At 41.9% G+C, this 21,843-nt stretch overlaps 1 protein-coding gene across 6 annotated transcripts in view; it reads right to left on the bottom strand.

Annotated features, from left to right (window-relative positions):
* The window catches only part of SDK1 (sidekick cell adhesion molecule 1), a 595,311-nt gene that overhangs the window by 175,993 nt on the left and 397,475 nt on the right, over nt 1–21,843 (bottom strand). For all 6 annotated transcript variants that reach the window (XM_081839463.1, XM_081839466.1, XM_081839467.1 and 3 more), the window contains exons 15-17: nt 20,936–21,083; nt 19,837–19,977; nt 3,458–3,639 (exon numbers count right to left, since the gene is read on the bottom strand). In XM_081839463.1, coding sequence (XP_081695589.1) covers nt 3,458–3,639; nt 19,837–19,977; nt 20,936–21,083 — 471 coding nt within the window. The remainder of the gene's footprint in view (nt 1–3,457; nt 3,640–19,836; nt 19,978–20,935; nt 21,084–21,843) is intronic.

The raw sequence follows: 21,843 nt of genomic DNA, 5'->3' as shown, positions 1-21,843 counted from the left end.
GTACAAACTCATACACTATAGAGCTCTTGCTGGCAGTGAAGAATATAAGAGAAGTGCCTTGATTTTAGCACGTTGGTCTTTTATAGGCAAGCAAAAGAAAGAAGACTGCATCAATAGCAGGCAAACCCAATTAGGTACACTAATAATTTAATGACTATTTGAATCGGGGGAAATTGTCCAGTGGTTAAATAGAAACAGTATGAATGAAATGCTAAGAGATGCAACCCTATGTCTGTTTAAATATTGAAACATTTCTCCAGACAAAGCTATTTGAAAATCAGCTGGGGATTTGTTAAATTATTATTGCCCCTAATTGGCTTTGCCTGTTGCACTTAATCTTCCTTATGGATAGTTTTGGGGTTCTTTCAAAATGTCTGGAGAGCTTTGATTTTTAAGGAATTTTAATTGTATTTCCATTCCTAGTTTATAACTTTAAAAAGATATTTCTGGTTTAGTTGTGGGTTTTTTCATATTTCTCCTTCTGTAGTATTTGAACATGTAACACACACACCCCACATGGCTATTTCCTGTAGTCCAAAGATCCTATAGGTTAGACAACTCTACACGAGGCTGCCTTTGAAGATGGCTTGGAAACTGTGGTTTGTTCAAAGCACAGCTACTGAGCTGCTAACTGAGATCAGACACTGGGATATCATGCACAAACAACTTTGCTGGCTCCCGATCCTTTTTCAAGCTCAATTCACAGTGCTGCTGCTTACATTTAAAGCCCTACAAGCTTTAGGGTTTGTGGGCTATTCACATCTTGGACTGCCTCTCTTCAGACGAGCCTGCCTATTACTGATGTTATCATAGGAGGTGGTAGACATTGGTGAGCACCCACCCAAAGTTGTTTTAGGGGGAGCACTCGCCACAATCGCCACAAACCCAATCCGGCACCTCTTAGGCTGAAAAAGAAGCCCTACTGGTGCCTAGTTTAATGCCACTTTCCATTTTGCCATGCTGTCCACACGCTTGAAGCTATTGTGGAATGGTGTTTTACATGCTACTTTCTTTCTGCTGTTTCTGTTCTTTCTGACTTTTTGCTTAATGCTGTTCTGTGTTTTTAGTTTTCAAATGTTTGGCTGCCCAGAAACATGAACGCGCGGAAAGTGTGAGATATAAACTACTCACCAACTAAAAACATTAATATTATTTAAAATAGAGATGGTAAAAAAAATAATTCATGGAAGTAGTACAATAATTAATTCAACCCATATTCTGTGTGTCTTGCAGAGCATAGGACTAGATTTTGATACAGTGCTGTGTGCTTTTGTGTTGTGAGGGGACCCCTAAGAAGAGCCCTGCTGGGACAGACCAAGAATCCATCTGGCCCAGTATCCTGCCTCCAACAGGGGCCAGCTAGATGCCTCCCAGGTGCCCAGAAGCAGGGTCTGAAGACTCAGTATTGCTGTGTTAGCAGCTGCTGTCATTGATGGTTATCCTATATCGCTGAACTCCCTACTCCCTACTCTAGCACATTAGAACAAAAGACTTAGAGACGCAGGGATTAGAGCAGGCACATAGCAACAGGAGCACAGGCACCTGTATTTGTGTATCCTCCATGTGCAGTATCTTAGCATCAGAAGCTTCTCTTGTTTCTTTCAAGCCGATTTCACTCATAAAAAAATGCCTGGGCAAGTCAGTTGTTCCTTTTATTGACCCATTAAGTTGCTGTTGCATTTCAACGTACCTCACACCCCTAACCAAAACACAGAAACAAAAATATTCTCGGAAGGCAAACTGTATTTAATCATGTAATAATATTGCTCTCCTATTCCCAGTCAGCAAAACCGTAACATGCACTTTACTGATTATGAAGTAACTGATGTACTGTGTCTCCAATGGGAAGTTTTAATAGCTCTCTTGCTTTTTACAGCCCACTAAAGCAAAGACCGTGACACTCTCACTACGGCTCAAAATTCAACATTGGCCTGCAATTTGGGGGCATCGGTGGAAGCAGCAATGGCTTCGTTTGCAGCCACAAGAGGCTTTTAGCAATGATTAGGAAGCTTAAAAGGGGTTTTGACGTGAAGAGGACAGAAGGGCTCAGAAGGCTGGAGCCACACAGCTATTTTTTTGGCAACCATTAAATCTGCAAGGAGGAAGTATTCCAATCACTGTCGGGAGCCAGTGGGGCGATAACTGGGAGCCTTCAGTTCTCATGTGCACTTGCCCCAAATGGCAAGCTATAGGAACAACAGTTGGGGCACCTTCCTGAGCTCTGGGCTAGTTCTACCCATCCAAACTGGCCACAGGCTCTCCTGGACCAGAAGAGCTCCAAAAGGCTTCCAGTTTGGCAATGGCCTCAGCAACCAGGTCTTCTTGGTTCTGCTGTGCCTCTGTGTGTTCCTTGGTCTGTGGCTCCAGGGTTGGTCCAGCTCCCAAGCTCAACTCCTGGATCCTCCATCCTTGTCTTTGGTGACTTCTAACAGTGGTAGCTCAGCCCGGACATTCCACATGCATAGGCACCTCTTTGTATCTTTACACCCCCCTAATTTTAGGCCCCACTTCAGGATTCAAGACAAGCAGTGTGTCTTGGCCCATCCCTACCCTCTCCAACAAATTGTGTCACCACATGAAAATGCACAATGAAAGGGGAAACATTGGCCCCAGATAGGGGTGGTAGGGATACAGCTGTTGCTCTCCAGGGCAGCCTAATTTCAGCAGCCTAATGTAGCCTAATTTCAGAAATTTTTAATGATAATTACTCTGGACAAGAACACCTTTAAAAAAAACTACACACAACAACAACTTAGCAGTTGCTCTAATTAACCCAAGGACAAGAGACACTACAAAGTGGGGGGGGGAATGTATTTATGACCCAATTAAGAGTGGTACATGGGTCCGTAAGCATTTGGAGTTTCACAGTGCTCTTAATCAGGTCAAATTGTGCCTGCTGAAGAATTCTGAAAGTGTTTATATTCCTTGGCCTATCACAATTGGTCCAACACGGAATATATTTAATCTACTTTTTACCTGTCTGGGTGTGACATCAGATACAAAGTAGGAAGATACAAGCTGTGCAAATACTTCTGCTGGTTAAATAACAACAAAAATGCACTATTTGGCATGAAACAAAAGGGAAAGGTAAGAAGCACTTGATCAGATGCTATTTCTTGGTGCACGAAAAGGCCTCTTATCACCTTTTGCTCAGAACTCACTTTTGCTCCTTCAAAACGGGATCAGAAACAGCCTCCCTCCAGGAGAGTCTCCCTCCTACACAGACACACTTTAAAAGATATACACTACCCTTCACCAACCTTGTGCCCTCCAGATGTGTTGGACCTCAACTCTCATCTGCTCCAGTCAGGATGGCAGTATGAAACTGGGGTTGATGGGAGTTCTAGTCCCAAACATCTGGAGGGCACCAGGTTAACAAAGACTGCCATGTGCAAACAAGCTGATTGACCAGTGCCATTTCAGTCACCAATGAGAGGAGATCCAGGACAGAACTTACCTCCTTGCAAAGTATATTCAGTGACTGCCCTGCTGAAGGCTCCCAAGCCAGCTCCATTGTAAGATGCAACCTGGATTTCATACTGAGTCCAGATGATCAGGTCCTTTATCAGGCAGTAATTGATCTCTGCGCTGGTGATGTTCTTGTACTGGTATTCTCCGGGGAGGCCAGCCAGGCGATACCTATGCATATAGACAGAGGATCATTTGCACCGAATTACTTCAATTAAAGCAAATACACGGACTAACAAAACAGCTTCCTTTCTAAGCAGGTAATAAGCAGGTAATATGAAATGTCCTACCCACTTGGGGAAACTGCTGGTTTGGAGCAACTGACAAATACTGGTTGGTCCCACTTCCAGAGCCTCCAAAAATCACAGAAACAGTGGTGGGCCTGAGTGGAGACTTGGACTGGAAGGGGTAGGAATCATCTCCCTTTCCCAAGCGCTACTCAGGAAGAGGAAGCCAACACTCATGTGTGCTCCAGACCAACTGGCTCTGTTGCAGGTGCCACATCATACTCACGTCAAGCTTTGTTAGAAATCAATCTTTGAGTGCAGCAGCACCCATACTGTGTAACTCTCTGCCAACTGATATCAGACTGGCGCCTTCGCTGCACTCTTTTTGGTGCCACCGTCCAACAATTTTCTTTAGGCAAGTCTGTTTAGAAGGTTGGCAGGTGTTTTAATCAAGTTTTTAACTTCTGGTTGATTTGAAATATTAGTCAAATATTTTAATTACCTGGGTTTTTTTTTGGGGGGGGGGGTTAATACTACAGTGGTACCTCGGGTTAAGTACTTAATTCATTCCGGAGGTCCGTACTTAACCTGAAACTGTTCTTTTTTTTTTCCATATAATTTTTATTATTAAACATGAAACATGAAACATAAACATAAAACAAGACAAACGACAACAACAACGAAAAATAATATATATATATACAGTAGTTTCACATCCTTTTCATCACTACATTTTCTTTCAAACTTCCCTCAGCTGTCCCGTAAATCATCCGTATTCATCACTTTCATTACGCATTCCTCAATCTTGTATTGACATTATTTATCTCTTTTCCTCCTATTCCCTTTAATCAATACTTATTACTTTTTACAGTGCTTCTTTAAATCCCTTAAGCGTCATCTTTCCTTTACTTAAGCATTCCAGATAATCTACATATTTCTTCCAGTCCCCGATGAATTTTTGGTCTCTTAAATATCTAATCTTTCCTGTCAATTTATCTAACTCTGCGTATTCTAACAATTTTGTTCTCCAATCCTCTATGGTCGGTATTTCCTGTTGTCTCCATCTCTGGGCCAATACCACTCTTGCGGCTGTGATTGCATATCTAAAAAATTTGCAGTCTTCCTTTTTTATTTCCTTTCCTATTAGTCCTAGTAAAAAGACTTCTGGCTCCTTTCTAAACGTATACTTTAAGATCTTCTTTAACTCATTGTATATTTTCTCCCAGAAGTCTTTCACCTTCCCACAGCCCCACCACATGTGATAGAATGTGCCCTCCTTATCCTTACACTTCCAGCATCTATTGCATGTCTTATACATCTTCGCCAATTTCACCGGTGTCATATACCATCTATAAAACATCTTCATCGTGTTCTCTTTTAACGTCATACATGCCGTGAATTTTAAGCCCTCCTTCCATAATTTTTCCCATTCCTCAAATTGTATATTGTGGCCCACATCCTTTGCCCAACTAATCATTACCGACTTAACTTCTTCATCTACCAGATTCCAATCCAATAACAATTTATACATTTTTGATAAATTTTTCGTATCATTACCTATAACCTCACTTTGAAATACCGATTCTTTGTCCATGAAACCTCGTTCTTTACTGTCTTTTTTAAACACCTCATTCATTTGGAAATAGTGCATCCAGTCATAAACATATTCCTTCACCTGCTCATACGGTTTTATTTTCCACTTTTCCCCTTCTTTATATAACAGTTGGTCATATGTTATCCATTTACTTCCCATATTTAATCTCTTTATACTCTTTGCTTCTAAGGGTGAAAACCAGCGTGGTGTTCTAGGTTCTAATAGATTTTTGTATCTATCCCAGACCTCAATTAAGGGACCTCGGAATATGTGGTTCTCAAAGCCCTTATGGACTCTCTTTTTTTCGTGCCATAAATAAGCATGCCACCCAAATCTGTTGTTGAATCCCTCCAAATCCAACAATTCGTTATTCTTCAATTTAATCCACTCTTTCGTCCAGCAAAGACATGAGGCCTCGTAATACAATTTCAGATCTGGCAGGGCAAAACCTCCTCTTTCTTTTGTATCTGTTAGCAATTTAAATTTGATTCTCGGTTTTTTGCCCTGCCAGATGTATTTTGAGATCACTCTTTGCCACTCCTTAAAGATCTTAATTCCCTTAATTATGGGGATAGTCTGAAATAGGAACAGTAATTTTGGGAGCACGTTCATTTTGATTGTAGAGATCCTTCCCCAAAATGACAATTTCAATTTTGCCCACACCTCCAAGTCCTTTTTGATTCCCTTCCAAGCTGGTTCATAGTTGTTTTTATATAAATCTATATTTTTGGGAGTTATCCAAATACCCAGATATTTTACCTTTTTGACCACCTCTATTTGGGTTAATTGTTGCATTGCTTCTATTTGGTCTTGATCCATATTTTTTACTATTATTTTAGTTTTTTTCTTATTGAGTTTAAAGCCTGCCAGATTTCCAAACTGTTCCATTTCCTCCAAAACTGCTTTTATCGTACTTGTTGGTTCCTCAATCATTATAGCCAAGTCATCTGCGAATGCTTTGGTCTTGTACTCATTCTGTCCGATTGTCACTCCCTTTATAGCCTTGTTTTGTCTGATCGAATTCAAAAGAACCTCTAATACCGTTATGAAAAGTAACGGCGAGAGAGGGCATCCCTGCCTCGTTCCCTTTTGTATCCTTATTCCTTCTGTAACTACATTATTTATAATCAGTTTAGCTTTCTGATCTGTATAGATAGCTCTGACTCCCTTAAGAAAGTCTTCGCCTATCTCCATATACTCTAGGTTTCTCATCATAAAGTCCCATATTATGTTGTCGAATGCCTTCTCGGCATCTACAAAGATCATTGCGGCTCTTTTATCAATCCTATCAGACAGGTATTCCATCACATTAACTATATATCTTATGTTGTCTTTCATCTGTCTGTTTGGTAAGAAGCCGGCCTGGTCTTTATGTATGATTTCTGACAGAATCCTTTTCAGCCTCTTTGCTAGAATTGCAGCGAATATCTTATAATCTAGGTTTAGGAGTGAAATCGGCCTGTAGTTTTTGACTTGGGTTAGATCTGAGTCCTGTTTTGGGATGAATGTAATGTACGCCTCCTTCCATGTTTCCGGGATTTCTCCCTCTTTTAGAATATTGTTCATCACTTCCTTCAATGGTGTTATCAAAATTGGTTCCATTTCTTTGTAATAACAGGCAGTGAAGCCATCCGGCCCTGGTGCTTTCCCCCTTTTTAACTCTTTAATCGCCTCTTTTATTTCTGCTATATCAATTGGAGTGTTCAGTTGCTCTCTTTTTTCAGTCGGAATCTTTTGTGTCTTTTTCTCTTTCAGATATCTCTCTATTTTCCTCGAGTTGTTTCTTTCTGTATTTTTATATAGTCTTTTATAATAGTCCAAGAATCCCTTTCTTATTTCCTTTGGGTTGGTAATCTCTTCTCCTTCTATTGTAATCTTATTTATTGTATTCTGTTCTTTCCTTTTTTTTAATTGCCATGCGAGCCATTTTCCTGATTTGTTCGCAAATTCAAAGTTTCTTTGTCTCAACTTCTTTATATTCCACTCTATTTCTCTATTTATTATAGTGGCAAACTGTGATTGTAGAATTTTAATTTTTTCTTTTATCTCCAAATTGTTTGGTTTCTTAATTAATTTTTGTTCGTTATCCATAATTTGCTTCAAAATTTCTTTTTTCTCTTTTTCTCTATTTTTGTTTTTAATTGAATTTTGCTGAATGAAGAAGCCTCTCATTACTGCCTTGCTGGCATCCCATACTACTTTATCCTTTGTGCCTTTGTTACAATTGGCTATGAAATATTCTGATAATTCCTTTTGCGCTTTTTCTACTATTTTCTGGTCATCTAGAAGATAATCTTTCAATCTCCATCTAAAGGTTCCTTCTTCGAAGCTTCTTAATTCAAATTCTATCGGATTGTGATCAGAGATTACTTTCGGTTGAATTTCTATCCGTTGGGTTCTTGGTGTCAGTTCACTCGAGATCCAAATCTGGTCAATCCTTGACATTGACTTATTTGGTTCAGAATAGAATGTAAATTGTTTGTCTAATGGATGCTTGAGGCGCCAAATATCTATCAGATTGCAACTCTCAATCATCGAAAAAAAGGATTTTGGTAGTTTTCCTTCTTTACTTATTCCTTCTCTGCATCTATCCATTTCTAATGAGGTCACCCCATTCATGTCACCCATTAAAATGATTTTTTGATCCATGTATTCAGATAGATTCTCTTCTAACACCTTATAAAATTCTGTTTTGTTTCCGTTCGGTGCGTAGATCCCCACAATAATCAGATTTTCTCCATGCCAGTTGATTCGAACCGCAATTATCCTTCCTTCTTCATCCTTGAAAATTTGTTTCGCTTCAATTTGTTTTCTAATATATAAGACCACTCCTCTTTTTTTCTCCTTGTCTAACGATACAAATTCGTTTCCCAGCCTTTTATTAATTAATATTTTTTTGTGTCTTCTTGCTACGTGTGTCTCTTGTAGGCATATGATGTCTAAATTTTTCCTTTTTAGAAACTGTTCAATACTATTCCTTTTCTTTTTTTCGTTCATCCCATTTATGTTCCAATTCCAAATTTTTAGCGCCATGATATCTTACTTTGAATAAAGTCTAGCTGTTTTCCTATAATTTGTCTGCCTCTTCTTCTTCCTCGTCTTCTTCCTCGTCCGTTTCCTTTCTATTCTCTCCTTCCGCCACCTTTGGCTTTAGTTGCTCTGGTGTTCTTCCCTCTGCTCCTTTACTTTCCTCCGGATCAACTTTGAGTTCTTTATATTTCCTCAAAAATTTCCCAGTTTCTTCTGGGTTTGTCAGTCTGTGCCTCTTACTTCTATACATAAATGAAATTCCTTCTGGGAATTCCCACCTGAACTCAATATTGTTTCTCTTTAATGTCTGGGTCAGCAGTTTGTAGGGGTCTCTTCGTTTAAGCAGCCTAATTGGTATATCTTTAAAAATGATTATGAAGTTCCCATCTATATTCAATCTTTTTTCTCTGTTCTTCTGCAGGATCATATTTCTCATCTCTCTATCCTTGAATGTAATCAGGCAATCCCCTGTAAATCTTTTTGCTTTATTTGTCTTCACTTTCATTCTAAATGCACTTTGGACCGCCTTTGCCATCTCTCCTGTAGGTAGTTCCATCCAGTTTGCCAGTTCTGTTATTAGTTTGTCTTTGATATTCTCTCCTTGAGTCTCTGGCACCGCTCTAAGTCTCAGGTTCACCTCCCTCATCCGAAGTTCGTTCATCGCTATCACATCCTTTATCTCTTCCTGTGCTTTATTTAGCTCCGTCATTTCTACTTTTAATCTCTCTTCTTCCCGTTTAACCTCTTTCATTTCTAATCTTGTCTTCTTTAATCCCTCCTCAACCGATTGAGTCCTTCTAAACACTTCTTTCATTTGCCCTTTCAGTTCATTTACTGTTTCGTCAATTTTTTTATCCATTTTTCCAATTTTATTATCTACTTGTTCTAATTTAGATTCTAGATTCTTTTCACTCTGCTTTATTTCCGCAAACATTCTTAGAATATCTGCTTTAAAGTCTATCTCTTGTTTAGATCCTTTCCTCTCTACCGGTGTCCCCCCCTCAGCCCCTTTCTTTGTTGGGTTTGACATTATGACCCAGTGGTTCTCCCCTCACACCAACAACTTCTTGCCTAACCCTCAGCCACAACCTCCTCCCAACAAAGTTTGTCAACTTATCCCAATTCTGTCCTTTCACAGTTATTTCACAGTTATGTACAATTTAACAATTATTTAAGTTTAAGTAGTCTTTATGGCTTTTACAACTTATGAATATACCACCAGAAGTTCGAATAATAGTCCGCTGTATTGTCTTCTTGCCTCCACTCAGGCTAATCCTTTTTTAATGATGTTCATTTAGTAAGGTCCTATCAAACACGAAGAGGGGAGGTATAATATTTAAGATAACAGTTTAGTAACTAGTTCAACAGATTCAGTTGGAGGGGGATGGAAGAAGGGTATTTCAGAGCCCTCTACCCCTTTGAAGTAAGGTGGTCCTATTATGTATTCAGGAGCAATCGCTTAGATAACTGCTGAACGACAATCAAAGTCTGTCAATTGAGTGAAAAATGAGAAATAAAGAACAAATTGTGCTGCCTCTCTTTATCCACTAGAGGTCTTAGTCTGTATAGCGTTACTCCAACTGAGGAGAAGAAACGGCAAGCAAAGGAAAGTATCCGTCGCCGTCAGTCTCCGCGCCCCCCAATTCATAAAAATAAACTCCACAAGTACTTAAGGAAGAAAAGCCCAAACTAGACAAAAAAAAAGCGGGAGGAAGAAAAAAAAAAAAAAATAAGCAGGACGATTTGCACCAACCAACTGATGTTGCTCGATCTTGCTCAAAAATATTCCGCTGAGATGTCCATACGTGACGCATAAAATGTCTGTAATGGCGTCGGGACCTTCTCTTCCGTTTCGCTGCTTTTTATTGCTGCGTACAAGTAGAGAAGCGTCCCTTTTATCGCTTACACCCTCCGATTCACCCAGGACTTCAGTTAGAGACAGTTAAACTTCTGTTCCCCCCTTTGCTATAACAGTATCTTTGAAATCAGTTACTTTTTAACAGAGTTCAGACAAGGGGGAAAAGCGGTATCCGCTGGGGCAACTCACTTTCACTTTTCCCAGCTCTGCAAAAAGTGCTGCGTCGAAGTTGATTTCGGCTGTCAGCTGAGCTCCGCAACTTCTCCTTTTTACTCCGGGACTTCCTTGTTTTATAGCTTCAAATTTCTGCTTATTCGGTACCGGATTTCTTTAGTTTGAGAGCGTAGCGCTTCCTCGGCAAGCTCGGGGCTTCGCTATTCTGGAGGCAGATAATGGCTTCCCTCGACCCGCAAGTCCGCTCCGCCGTTCTCTTCGCTCCTTTCGGAGCTACCTGACGGCCGGGCTGACCGCTCCTGGTCCGCTGGGATCCTGACCCTCTGGACACCCACCAGTGGTATTTTTGGGGGCCACCGCGCCCTGTAGCACCCCTTTTTCCTCCAAAATAGCCGGGATCTCCCTCACGGAAAAATCCCCGCTTGCGACGAGGTCGCGCTGCACCGGAAGTCCCAACCTGAAACTGTTCTTAACCTGAAACACCACTTTAGCTAATGGGACCTCCTGCTGCTGCCGTGCCGGAGCACGAATTCTGTTCTCATCCTGAAGCAAAGTTCTTAACCTGAAGCACTATTTCTGCATTAGCGGAGTGTGTAACCTGAAGCATATGTAACCTGAAGCGTATGTAACCCGAGGTACCACTGTATTTTTACTAGTAGTTTAATACTTTTATTTGTCTTGTAAACTGCCTTGAGAATGGTTTGTTTCTACAATCAAGGGGCATCTAATTTTGATTAAACAAATAAAGGTCTGGAAAGTGGTGAGGTCAGCTGGAACAGCTGTGAACTTGCTCAGTTGGTGCCATGGTGCTGATGCACCATGTGGCTCAGCTCACCGTTTTAGGGGACTCTGGCGCTGGACAGCTCTCCCTACTGCTTCAAAACTGCATCAAGTCTAGTGTCCAGGTCAAGGGAAGCCATAGTACCTAGTACGCTCTATTCTGCCTTGTTCAGACCACACCTGGAATATGGTGTCCAGTTCTGGGCACCAACATTTAAGAAAAATATTGACAAGCTGGAATGTCTGTAGAGGAGGGCAACCAAGATGGTCAAGGGTCTGGAAAATAAAGCTTATGAGGAATGGTTGAAGGAGTTGTGTGTGTTTATCCAAGAAAAGAGGAGACTGAGGGGAGATATGATAGCCATCTTCAAATATCTCCAGGGCTGCCACATGGAAGACGGAACAAGCTTGTTTTCTCCTGCTCTGGAGAGTAGGACTTGAACCAATGGCTTCAAGTTACAAGAAATAAGATTCCAACTAAACATCAGGAAGAACTTTCTGACGGTAAGAGCTGTTTGACAGTGGCAATGACTCCCTCAGAAGGTGGTGGACTCTCCTTCTTTGGAGGTTTTAAAGCAAAGGTTGGATGGCCCTCTGTCGTGGATTCTTTAGTTAATATTCTCTTCCAACTCAATGATTCTATGACAAACCTTCCCCATCTCTCCTGCTAGACAGCTTCCCAGCCTCACTGGAAAGAGATATAGCTGAGGCATACAACAGAGGTGGCAGAAATAACACACAACATCCAAACTCTGTATTATAATAATAACAATGTCAATTTCAATAATAAGAATAGTATCAATAGTAATCAGACACATCCTTGGAGGAGAGTGCTATCAATGATCGCTAGCCATGAAAGCTATGCTGTGCCTCCACAGTTAGAGGCAGCAATGCTTCTGAATACCAGATGCTGGAAGCCACAGGAGGGGAAAGTGCTTGAATCCTGCTTGCTGGTTTCCCACAGGCAGCTGGTTGGCCCCATGAAAAGAGGATGCTAGACTAGATGGGCTATTGGCCTGATCCAGTAGGCTCCTCTTATGCTAATAACAATGCTATTGATAGGAAGTTATAAATAATATATTCTTAGGTTTTCTTTATTGTAACAGAGTGAGCAGCAAAAGCAGAGGAAGACTAACTCCTGCCTGACTGCTCCAATATTTATATGCTGATCTCACCAAGAATACATGCCTAGGGCTAAGCAAAACTCGTGTTTTATCCTGCTTTATGGCTGTAGAAAAATTACAGCTTGTCTAATAAAAATGATGATTTAGTGTTCAACTTCCTTTTGCATGCCCCCTCACCACACACTTACAGATCTTTCTTTTTTTTTGGTCATAGTGCAGCAATAAATCTGTTTGAGCAACGTTTAACCCTTAGACTTTTGCCCCCAAAATGGAGCTAAGGAGCAAATCAGGCTCTCGTTGTGGAACCACATTCATAGCACAAATAATGACAATTGGGGGAGGAAAATGGCTTGCTGGAGATTTCCAAGGAGCGAGTAAAAGGGTTGAGCAGGAAAGAATAGGAACATCTAGGGCTTGTGTACCAGCTCTGTGTGCACCTTGAGCAACAAGGTGAATCACAGCAATTCAGGTCGTGATCTCATCTGAGTCAGATCTCACCATGAACAAGGAATCTCAATGTGGATCAGGTGCCCTGAGTCACTCTCTGGAAACACCCAGAGCTCAAGAGGGGAGGGGATAAAGAGGTGGGACAATCTTTCCTTTGGATGGACAGAACACAAGAAGAACCTACTGGATCAGGCCACTAGCCCATCTGGTCCAGCATCCTGCTCTCACAGAGGCTGAACAGTTGCTTGTGGGAAACTAGGAAGCAGGACATGAGCACCAGAGCTTTCTCTCCCCCTGTGGTTTTTCCAGCAACTGGGATTCAGAAGCATTACTCCCTCCCAACTGCAGAGGCAGAGCACAGCCATCCTGGCTAGTGGTCTTCAATAGCCCTCTCCTCCGTGAATTTGTCCAGTCCTCTTTTAAAGCCATCCAAGTTGGTGGCCATCGCTGCCTCTTAGCGAGCTCCATAGTTGAACTCTGCGCTGCATGCGGAAATACTTTCTTTTATCTGCCCTGAATCTTCCAACACTCAACACATCTTACTTTCAAGTGATGGGAATTATTTTCTGAGGCCACTCGAATCAGTAGGTGGCAGAGGGTTCTTTCCCAATTGTTTTTTCCTCTAACAATCCATTTAAAATCATACCTCGCTCCCTCTTTTTCTTCATGGAAAGGGAAGGTATTTCCATGAAGGGTGGTGGTGAAAAATTATGGGTTTTTTCCAGGGCTTTTTTAAAAAAATAAAGAAAGTAAAATCATTGAGTATCGTCAGAACTTTCACAGATCTCTTTCTAAGGAATCTTCTTCAGGTCCCCAGTTGCTCACAAAAAAAGCTGGGCAAGGAAACATTTTTATTTTCCTTCCCACAAATAGCAAAGTCTTATCTTGTGGGAGAATGCTGATGCATCTTTCTAAAATGTGACAGGCTTCATCTCCTCAGAAGATGCCTGCAAACTGCATCTACTTCTGGCTGTTGTTTTTTTAAAAAACGTTAGAGACTTTTTTCTTTTTTAAAAAATAATTAAGTAAGTAAAGGTTCCTCACATGAAAACCCCTAAATGGGTATGCCTGAACTTTGGCAGCATTAATCCACTCTGAGGGGGTTTCTTTGCCTGCAAACTTTATACACTTGTGTGGAAAGGATGGGAATTTACATTCATTTTTAGATTCCCCATTATAGCCAACATTTCCAATTTAATAGATCAGATTTGGATCCAAAAAAGAAGAAAATTAAAATGACCCAGAGGGGATGCGAACTACATCAGGTTGCTTTCACATATTACAGGTACAATTACAAGGTGAATCTTGTCATCATTGCACACCTCTAGTAGCATCCATGCAACTAATAACAGGCACAAATTGCCTTCATGGCCAATTGCTCTCCATTCTGTTACCACTCCTCTAATGATGATCCACTGCATGCAAAGGCTCAATTCATGGTAGACAGCATACCATATTTTTTTTAGTGTTGTTAAAATTCCTATTCAGTCCAATGCCACATGTACTCACTTTCACTGCAAGCTGCCTTGTGAATTCAATGGATGGATAAAAATACAGATAAAGGTAAAGGTACCCCTGACCATTAATTAATTAATTAATTAATTAATTAATTAATAATATTTGTACCCTGCCCATCTGGCTGGGTTTCCCCAGCCACTCTGGGCGGCTTCCATAGAAACCAAAAATTAGGTCCAGTCGTGGACGACTTTGGGGTTGCGGCGCTCATCTCACTTTATTGGCGAGGGAGCTGGCGTACAGCTTCCGGGTCATGTGGCCAGCATGACTAAGCTGCTTCTGGCGAACCAGAGCAGCACACAGAAATGCAGTTTACCTTCCCGCCGGAACGGTATCTATTTATCTACTTGCACTTTGACGTGCTTTCGAACTGCTAGGTTGGCAGGAGCAGGGAGCAAGCAACAGGAGCTCACCCCGTCGCAGGGATTCAAACCTCCAACCTTCTGACTGGCAAGGCCTAGGCTCTGTGGTTTAGACCACAGCGCCACCTGCATCCCCAAAAGACAGATAGCATTGCCTTAGAAAGCCCCAGACCCAAAGTAATATCTGGTTTGATCCTCACAACTACTCTAGAGGCAGGTTGGGCAAGCTTCATGGCTGAACAGAATTTGAACCTAGGTCTTCCTGGTCCTAGTCTGATACTTCGCAACACTGAATTTATACATTTATTCATACCTTTCTACCCATAGGCACTGAAGGTGGCTTAGAAACCCATAATTACAATCTGTGCAGTGTTAACAAGGCAATATAAAGCTGGCTTATGCTGGTTCAGACCATTTGCCCATACAGGCCAGTGGGCTGGCAGGTGCTTCTCGAGAGTCTGTGAGTCAGGTCCTCCCCAACTCTACCTCCTCAGATACTGTAAATGGAGATGCCAGAACCTGGGATCTGTAGAACTGTGTGTCCTTTCCTGCCACATAAGAAGTTACCAAGGCATGAAGGCTGCCAAGTCCTGGTCCTCCCCCAAAGGGGTGCAACTGGTGGAGACAAAACTAGCCCACAACAACTTGTCATTGTTCCTGCAGGGATTGGGTTGGCCACTGTGAGCATGGATGCTGGACTAGAAGGGCCATGGGCCTGATCCACCAGGCTCTGCTCGTGTTCTTAGGCACAAGGATACAGGTCAGTCTTTGCCAACCTGGTACCCTCCAGCTGGTCTGGACCATATACTTTATTTAACAAGATTCATATGCAGCTTCCTAGAACAATAACTCCCTCCCCACAGGAGTGCATTTGGCGCCATCATTATGCAGCTTCCAGAGAATGCTGAAAATGCACCTCTTTACCTGGCTTTTAACACTTGAGGTATGTAATTTTTAGACCCATCTTATTGTTGTTTTAAACTGTTGTTTTGAACTGTTTTTAATGTTGCATTTTTGATGTTGTGACTGACCCCAGGACCTTGGAATGAAGGGTGAATAATAAATATAATATAATATAATAAAAACAATAGCACAATAACAACACCTCTAAATTATTTTTATGTACTGGCTGAGACTGATGGGAATTTTCATTCAAAAAATCTCTCTCTCTCTCTCTCTCTGTGTGTGTGTGTGTGTGTGTAAACTCAAGCTCTGATTATATGATAGAACAAATACAGGAACATATATATTCACTTTAAAACAAAAAGATATGAGTTGCAGAGGAAAAGAAATCAAATCAATGTCTCTATGTAGGAGTTATGACCTACATGAAAGCCAAGGCCATCTGGTGAATCCCTCAAAGCCCTGTTCTTGCACTCAGCGGAGGGAAAAAAACCACATTGAAAGGAAATAATTATCAAAAACAAACAATCCTCGGAAGCCTGAGAACTTGCAGGCAGGGAGGGGGGAGGAGGAGAGATGTTTGCCTATTCCCCTTCAGGAAACAAGCTGTACAATAGCTGTTCAGAATATGCTAATCCACATATCAGAAATAAGTAGACTAAATAGCCGTCTGACTTGCAAATGAGGCATTATGACTCTGGGAGACGACAAACATGGAAATAGTTATATTGCCTGCACTTCTATTTATCCCTAAATTAACAAGCCACAATTGCGGGGAGGGGTTTGGGCAACAAGCCAGGCTTGCCTCAGGTTTTCCTGCTCAAGGCTTTGATGGCTGCACAGTGGCAAACAACACAGGACTGCATCCATCTAAGTCATACTCAGAGTAGACCCATTAAAAATAATAATGGATGACTAACTTACGCCTGCTGTTCTCAATGGGTGTGCACTAAGTATGACTGAGTATTTGGATACAACCACATGTCAAGCTGCCTTGACTCCCTCTGTAATGCCTGGCCCAACTGACCCCAGATCTTGAGGTCATGATAAGATGCATCTCCTCCAACCCTCCCTGCTCAACACTGCTAATTTCCACTGGCAGGATTAGGGAAACCAACTTGTCATGAGTTCGGGTCACAGGTCAAGTTGATCCAGATGTTATGGGAGAAGGAAACATGATCTGGGAGCTGTGATTTGAACAGCAGCAACCTCTCTCACTTGCAAATTCACACTTGGAGAATATTCATCCAAATTCCAGATGCAAAGTTATGGCTCTCTCTGGATTGTCCCCCACACATCTAGGTGGAAACCTAGCTGAATAGAAGAATGTGGAGAAGCCACAGCTCAGCCGTAGAGCAAGGGCTGATTCCTGGGAGTTCTAGTTTTTTAAAATGAGCCCATTGCAGATGATGCAAAAGACTCCCGTCTCATAGCCTGGGGAGCTGCTGCCAGCTAGAGGAAACCATACTGGCTTAGATGGGTCCACTGTCTGATTTGGTATATGCTCTGTGCATCCTGCTGTTCTCTTGCAGTCAAAGCATGGGTTGTCCCTGGGATTGTGCTCTTGGGTTAATGCTCATTCCTGGTTCTCTGCGTGCAGCATCTCTCTGCTAGGGAGCAAAGGATGGTCAGTTTGCAAATGTCACATCCTTCTGTGTCCGACCTCACTGTGAGCTTTGACATATATTATAATGGAAGGTTCAGTGCACCTTCAGGTGTTAGAGGAGTTGGACAACAGAAAGGTGGTCTACTTCTGGGCCTGACAACATCTATGCCTGACAGGCATGCAACACCTTGCGAGTCTCAAAGTTTAAATTTACAGCTATAGCGTGTCAACTCCCAACTGCATGCTTCAGTGAAGACTACGGCTGGGAACGGGGGGAGGGAGGGGAATGCTGCTGACAGTTGATGCTGCCAGAAACCAACAAGAAGCTCGCATCCTGCACTGGAGCAAAAATGAAAGCAAACAGAAAAGAAAGCAAACTTTGGGGAGGACTGCTCTTTCATCAAGAAAGGTTAGTCTAGTAAAAGACAATGCTTGCCTGCAGCATCTCTCTCAAGGAAAGGCTTGGGATGTTAAAGAGCAAGGCTTCAATTCTATAAGCAAATAAGCAAGGCTCACTAATCAGCTACTGGAGGGAACTAGTAGAGGAGGGCTGAACTAGATGAGAGCTACCCAGTTCTGCAATAAGATGCAGCCCAATTTCTGTTTCAGGAACTGTTTTCTCAGTCCTGCACCCAGACCCTGGCAGGACATTTCCTATGAGCTGATCATGGCTCCTTGGTTTGCCAATGGAGGCTACCATTCACTGCTCCAGTAAAATTACCAGTGTGCATCTGCTGGGAGTTATGATAAGCACACAGGCAGAAACGTATAAACATAAGAACGGAAGCACTCTTACAGGACAGCCCTGGTATAGCGAGCTCAATGGAAATCTGGTGGAAGAGAGGTGACGAGTTGGGCATGGTTTTCTCTGCATATAAACTTTATAAGAGGGACATGGAAGGACATCCCAGAGGTGGTGGCCCTCTGTACATCAAAGAGAATATTGAGTTCAGCAAGCTAGAAATCCCAAAAGGAACAGACACCTCCACAGAATTGTTGTGGGTGGTGATACTGGGCCCCAAGAGTAATTTAGTACTGGGGATGAGCCATTGTCTCCCTGATCAAAATGGTTAGGGAGATCTTGAGATGAAGAATGAAATTAAGGAAGCATCTGAAAGAGGAAATGTTGCAGAAATGGGTGACTTTATTCTTCACACAGATTGGATACATATGTGTTCCAGTCACAACAAAGAAATAAAATCACCAAATATCCTAAATGACTATGCCCTCAAACAGCTGGTCATGTAACCAATCAGAGGGGCAGCAACCCCAGACTTAATCTTGAGTGTTGCCCAGGATCTGGTGCGAACTGTTAGCATTGCAGTGACCATAGTGCTATCAAATTAAATGTGCATGTAAATACTGTAGTCAATTGCCAAGAAAATCCAACATGCTCACATTTGATTTCTGAAAAAGGAAGCTTTCCTCAAAATGAGAAAAAAGGCAAATCAAAAGAATCAAATCACTCCAAAATGTTTGCAAGTTGTTTTTTAAAAAACCCTCAATATGAGAAGTTCAATTAGAGTGTATACTAAAGATGAGGAAAGGTACCATGAGGGTCAAGAGAATGCTTCATCCAAAAAATAGAAGGCTACTATCCAGGATGACAGTTGGAGGCAGCAAAGTTTCTGAATAAGAGCTGCTGGAAATTGCAGTTAGGGAGAATGCTCAAATTCTGCTTCCAGGTTTCATACAGGCATGTGGCTGGCCACTGTGAGAACAGGTGAGAACTAGGTGGGTCATTAGCTGGATCCAGCATGGTTCTTTCTGTGTTCTTATTGCTGTTGAAAATGCTGAACTATGAACAATTACAGTAATCGGAGTCTGGCACTTCCAGCTTTGTAAAACCATTTTAATATAGTTTCTGCTTAATCAACAATACATTCCCCAGAGCAAAAACCTGTACCATCTAATGCCAATAATATTTATTTTATTATCCTGACTCTGGGCACTGTCCCCACCTTTGATCCTTATCATAATCTTGAGAGGTAGCGATAGGCCCAAGGCCACTAAGTGAGTTTTGTGTCCAGGGTTTCTCCCATCTATATCCAGCACTCTAGCTCAAGTGTGGGGAACCTGTGGCCCTCCAGATGTTGCTGAATTCCAACTCCCATCATCCTAGGTCACTAGCCATGCTTGAAAGGGCCAGGCGATCAGCTGCTACCCCATACTGTCCCTGCGGCCTGGTGAGCAGGTAACCTTCCCCAGCCTTGTGGCCTCCAGATGTTGGACTATAACTGCAATCAGCTCTGATCATCGGCCGCTTTGGCTGGAATTGATGGAGTCCAACCTGGAGGAGACCAGGTTGGGAAAAGCTGGTATAGTACATATGTACTTGTACTGCGACTATTCAGTGAGGTGTTAGGGGAAGAGTAGGACCCCTGTTGGAGGAGGAGTAGAACCTTTGGTGGGTGCTTTGGGGACTGGCAGAGAGGACATAGAGGGAAGCTAGGAACTTTTTTCCAGTCCAGGAATTGATCCAGGTTCAAGAAGTGAGGGTGGGACATCAAAGTTCACCTGTCCTTGGAGGAAATGTTTTATGAAACCAGGAAGTTTCCAAGCCAGGCTCAGATAAACATGTAGATCATCTCTAAACATAATCACTGGGGTGAAATTGGGGATGATCCATCAATATACTTTCTTCAAATTCTTGTTTGCCAGATGTCACAATGAGACATAGTTCAGCATCACTTTTATTCATAGCTTAGACAGACTTCAGACATTTTAGGGCAGGTGAAGCTCACTTACCGTAGGATGTAGCCATGGAGAACCCCGTTGTGTTCACTTTCAGGAGGGGGTTGCCACTGAACCATGATAGACTGATTGGTCCGCCCGCTAGCCACAATATTTTTGGGTGATGCACTTGGAGGTTCTTCAGGTAACATCAATCTACATGCAGTCATGCATGGAAGAAAATGACAAAAAGACCCTCAGCTGATGTCTTCACTTAAAGACAATATAGTGTTGTTTTCAGAGGTCTAGTTGAAATAGTTGCCAATTAAGCAAGCAACAAGAGAGACAGCTACTGGGATAACTTTATTATGTCTGAATCACTCAGCTTGCCATGATCTCTCAAAATGACTGCACGTTTGAATGAATTTACACAACAGCCAAGAATGCATGATTTCCTTCAAATTTCTCCACCCACCATATAATATACCCACCTCCCTCACCCCAACACTTTATCTCAAAATCTCTGCATTTCAAAGCCCTCTAAATTTTGGGTTCAACAAAAGACCAATGCATTGGAAACCAAAGGTGGAAGTGCACCCCCCTTTATGTTTTGTGGGACAGATCAATGTCCAAAGGAAATGTTATAACCATTGCACAGTTGACCAAAACACAGGGGAAAGTTTTCTAGATCCCTACTCGTTCAATGCTCATCTTAACAAGTAAAGACTTAAATGGCTAGTCTCAGCATTCCTGAGAGTCTCCTTGCACTCAGCAAGGGGGTGGGGGTGCTTTGAAGAATTTACAAGAACATAATATCTGCCCAAAACGTTTAGAAAGTGACAGGTGGGGTGAAGTTTCCAAAAGCGACGTAATGGTCGTGAACACTCAGGTCACCCAGTCTATGTGTGCTTCTCAAAACCTTTAAACTCCCCCATCATGCTTATAACCACCTCAAAAAAAAATGTGCAATGGAGCTATATTTTGTACGTAAATTATTTTGATTTCAGAATATGGGTTTTCTGGTCACAGTTTTCAGTGGCTTAAGAGGAGCAATGACTAGAAAGGTCAAAATATGTTGATTATATCTAACATAGTGGTCCTTGTTTTCACAAGCATACTTATATCCAGAGCTATGATCACTTAATGTTCACAGAGGGGTTTTGTTTCATGGTACCTGCTGGTTTCTATGCTGTAGTGGCCCTTGCCCACTCGGTTCACGGCACACACTCTGAATTGGTAGGTGCGGGCGGGAGTTAAGCCGCTCACAGTGATGCTGGTCATCTTTGGATCAATGTCTGAGAGGTGCACTTTCCACGGAGAGTCTGGTGGAGGGAAGCAGAATAATGGCATCAGCATTTGACTAGTATAGCAAGTAATCAGATCTGGATGACCCACAAGATGTCAACAACAGAAAAGTCCATTCCTTATGGAACACCTTTATTCCACTTGCCATTGCTATTTACATCTTGCATTGATTTGTCAAGCCTTATATTTCAACCTCACCATTGCAAAGCACCCTGCATAGAAGTATTCAAAATGGAACAGTGAAATCTATTCATAATTTCCAAATTAGGGCTATCAACTGATCAAAGGTTTCTCAGTCCCTAGAACCATTAATCCAGGACACTTGGCCTCAAACTATTTAGCCTCATTGATTACTATGAAGATAAAGGCATGGGAAGGGTCTGAAATATCTGGAGAAAACATGCCAGTTCTGAGAATATTTGCATTTTTTCACACCCACTATTCTCCCCACCCCTATTTGCTGAGAATAAGCAAGCTCAGTTCAAATCAATGGCTCTTGCTTTCAAGTAAATGCTCTTAGAGTTGGACTGTTAGTCAATGAATAGCCTCACTTTCAACCAATTAATCAACTGATTAACTTATTAAAATAAATACGGAAGCAGCTTAATAAAAGGGATACTTTCCGGATATTTAATCAAGGTAACGGGTTGTATTGAATTAGCAGAGACATAATTTATTCTCCAGAAAAAAATAGCATTCTCTCATTCTTTGCTTGGACAGCTATGTTTACAGCAACACCACCAGCAGCAATGAACACATTTTCATAAAGGAACAGAT

Source organism: Podarcis erhardii (assembly GCF_964252035.2).
Source record: "Podarcis erhardii genome assembly, chromosome: 14".
In the NCBI taxonomy this organism is placed as follows: Eukaryota; Metazoa; Chordata; class Lepidosauria; order Squamata; family Lacertidae; genus Podarcis; species Podarcis erhardii.
The sequence above is the reverse complement of the archived record's forward strand: the minus strand, read 5'-3'. Positions and strand labels throughout refer to the sequence as shown.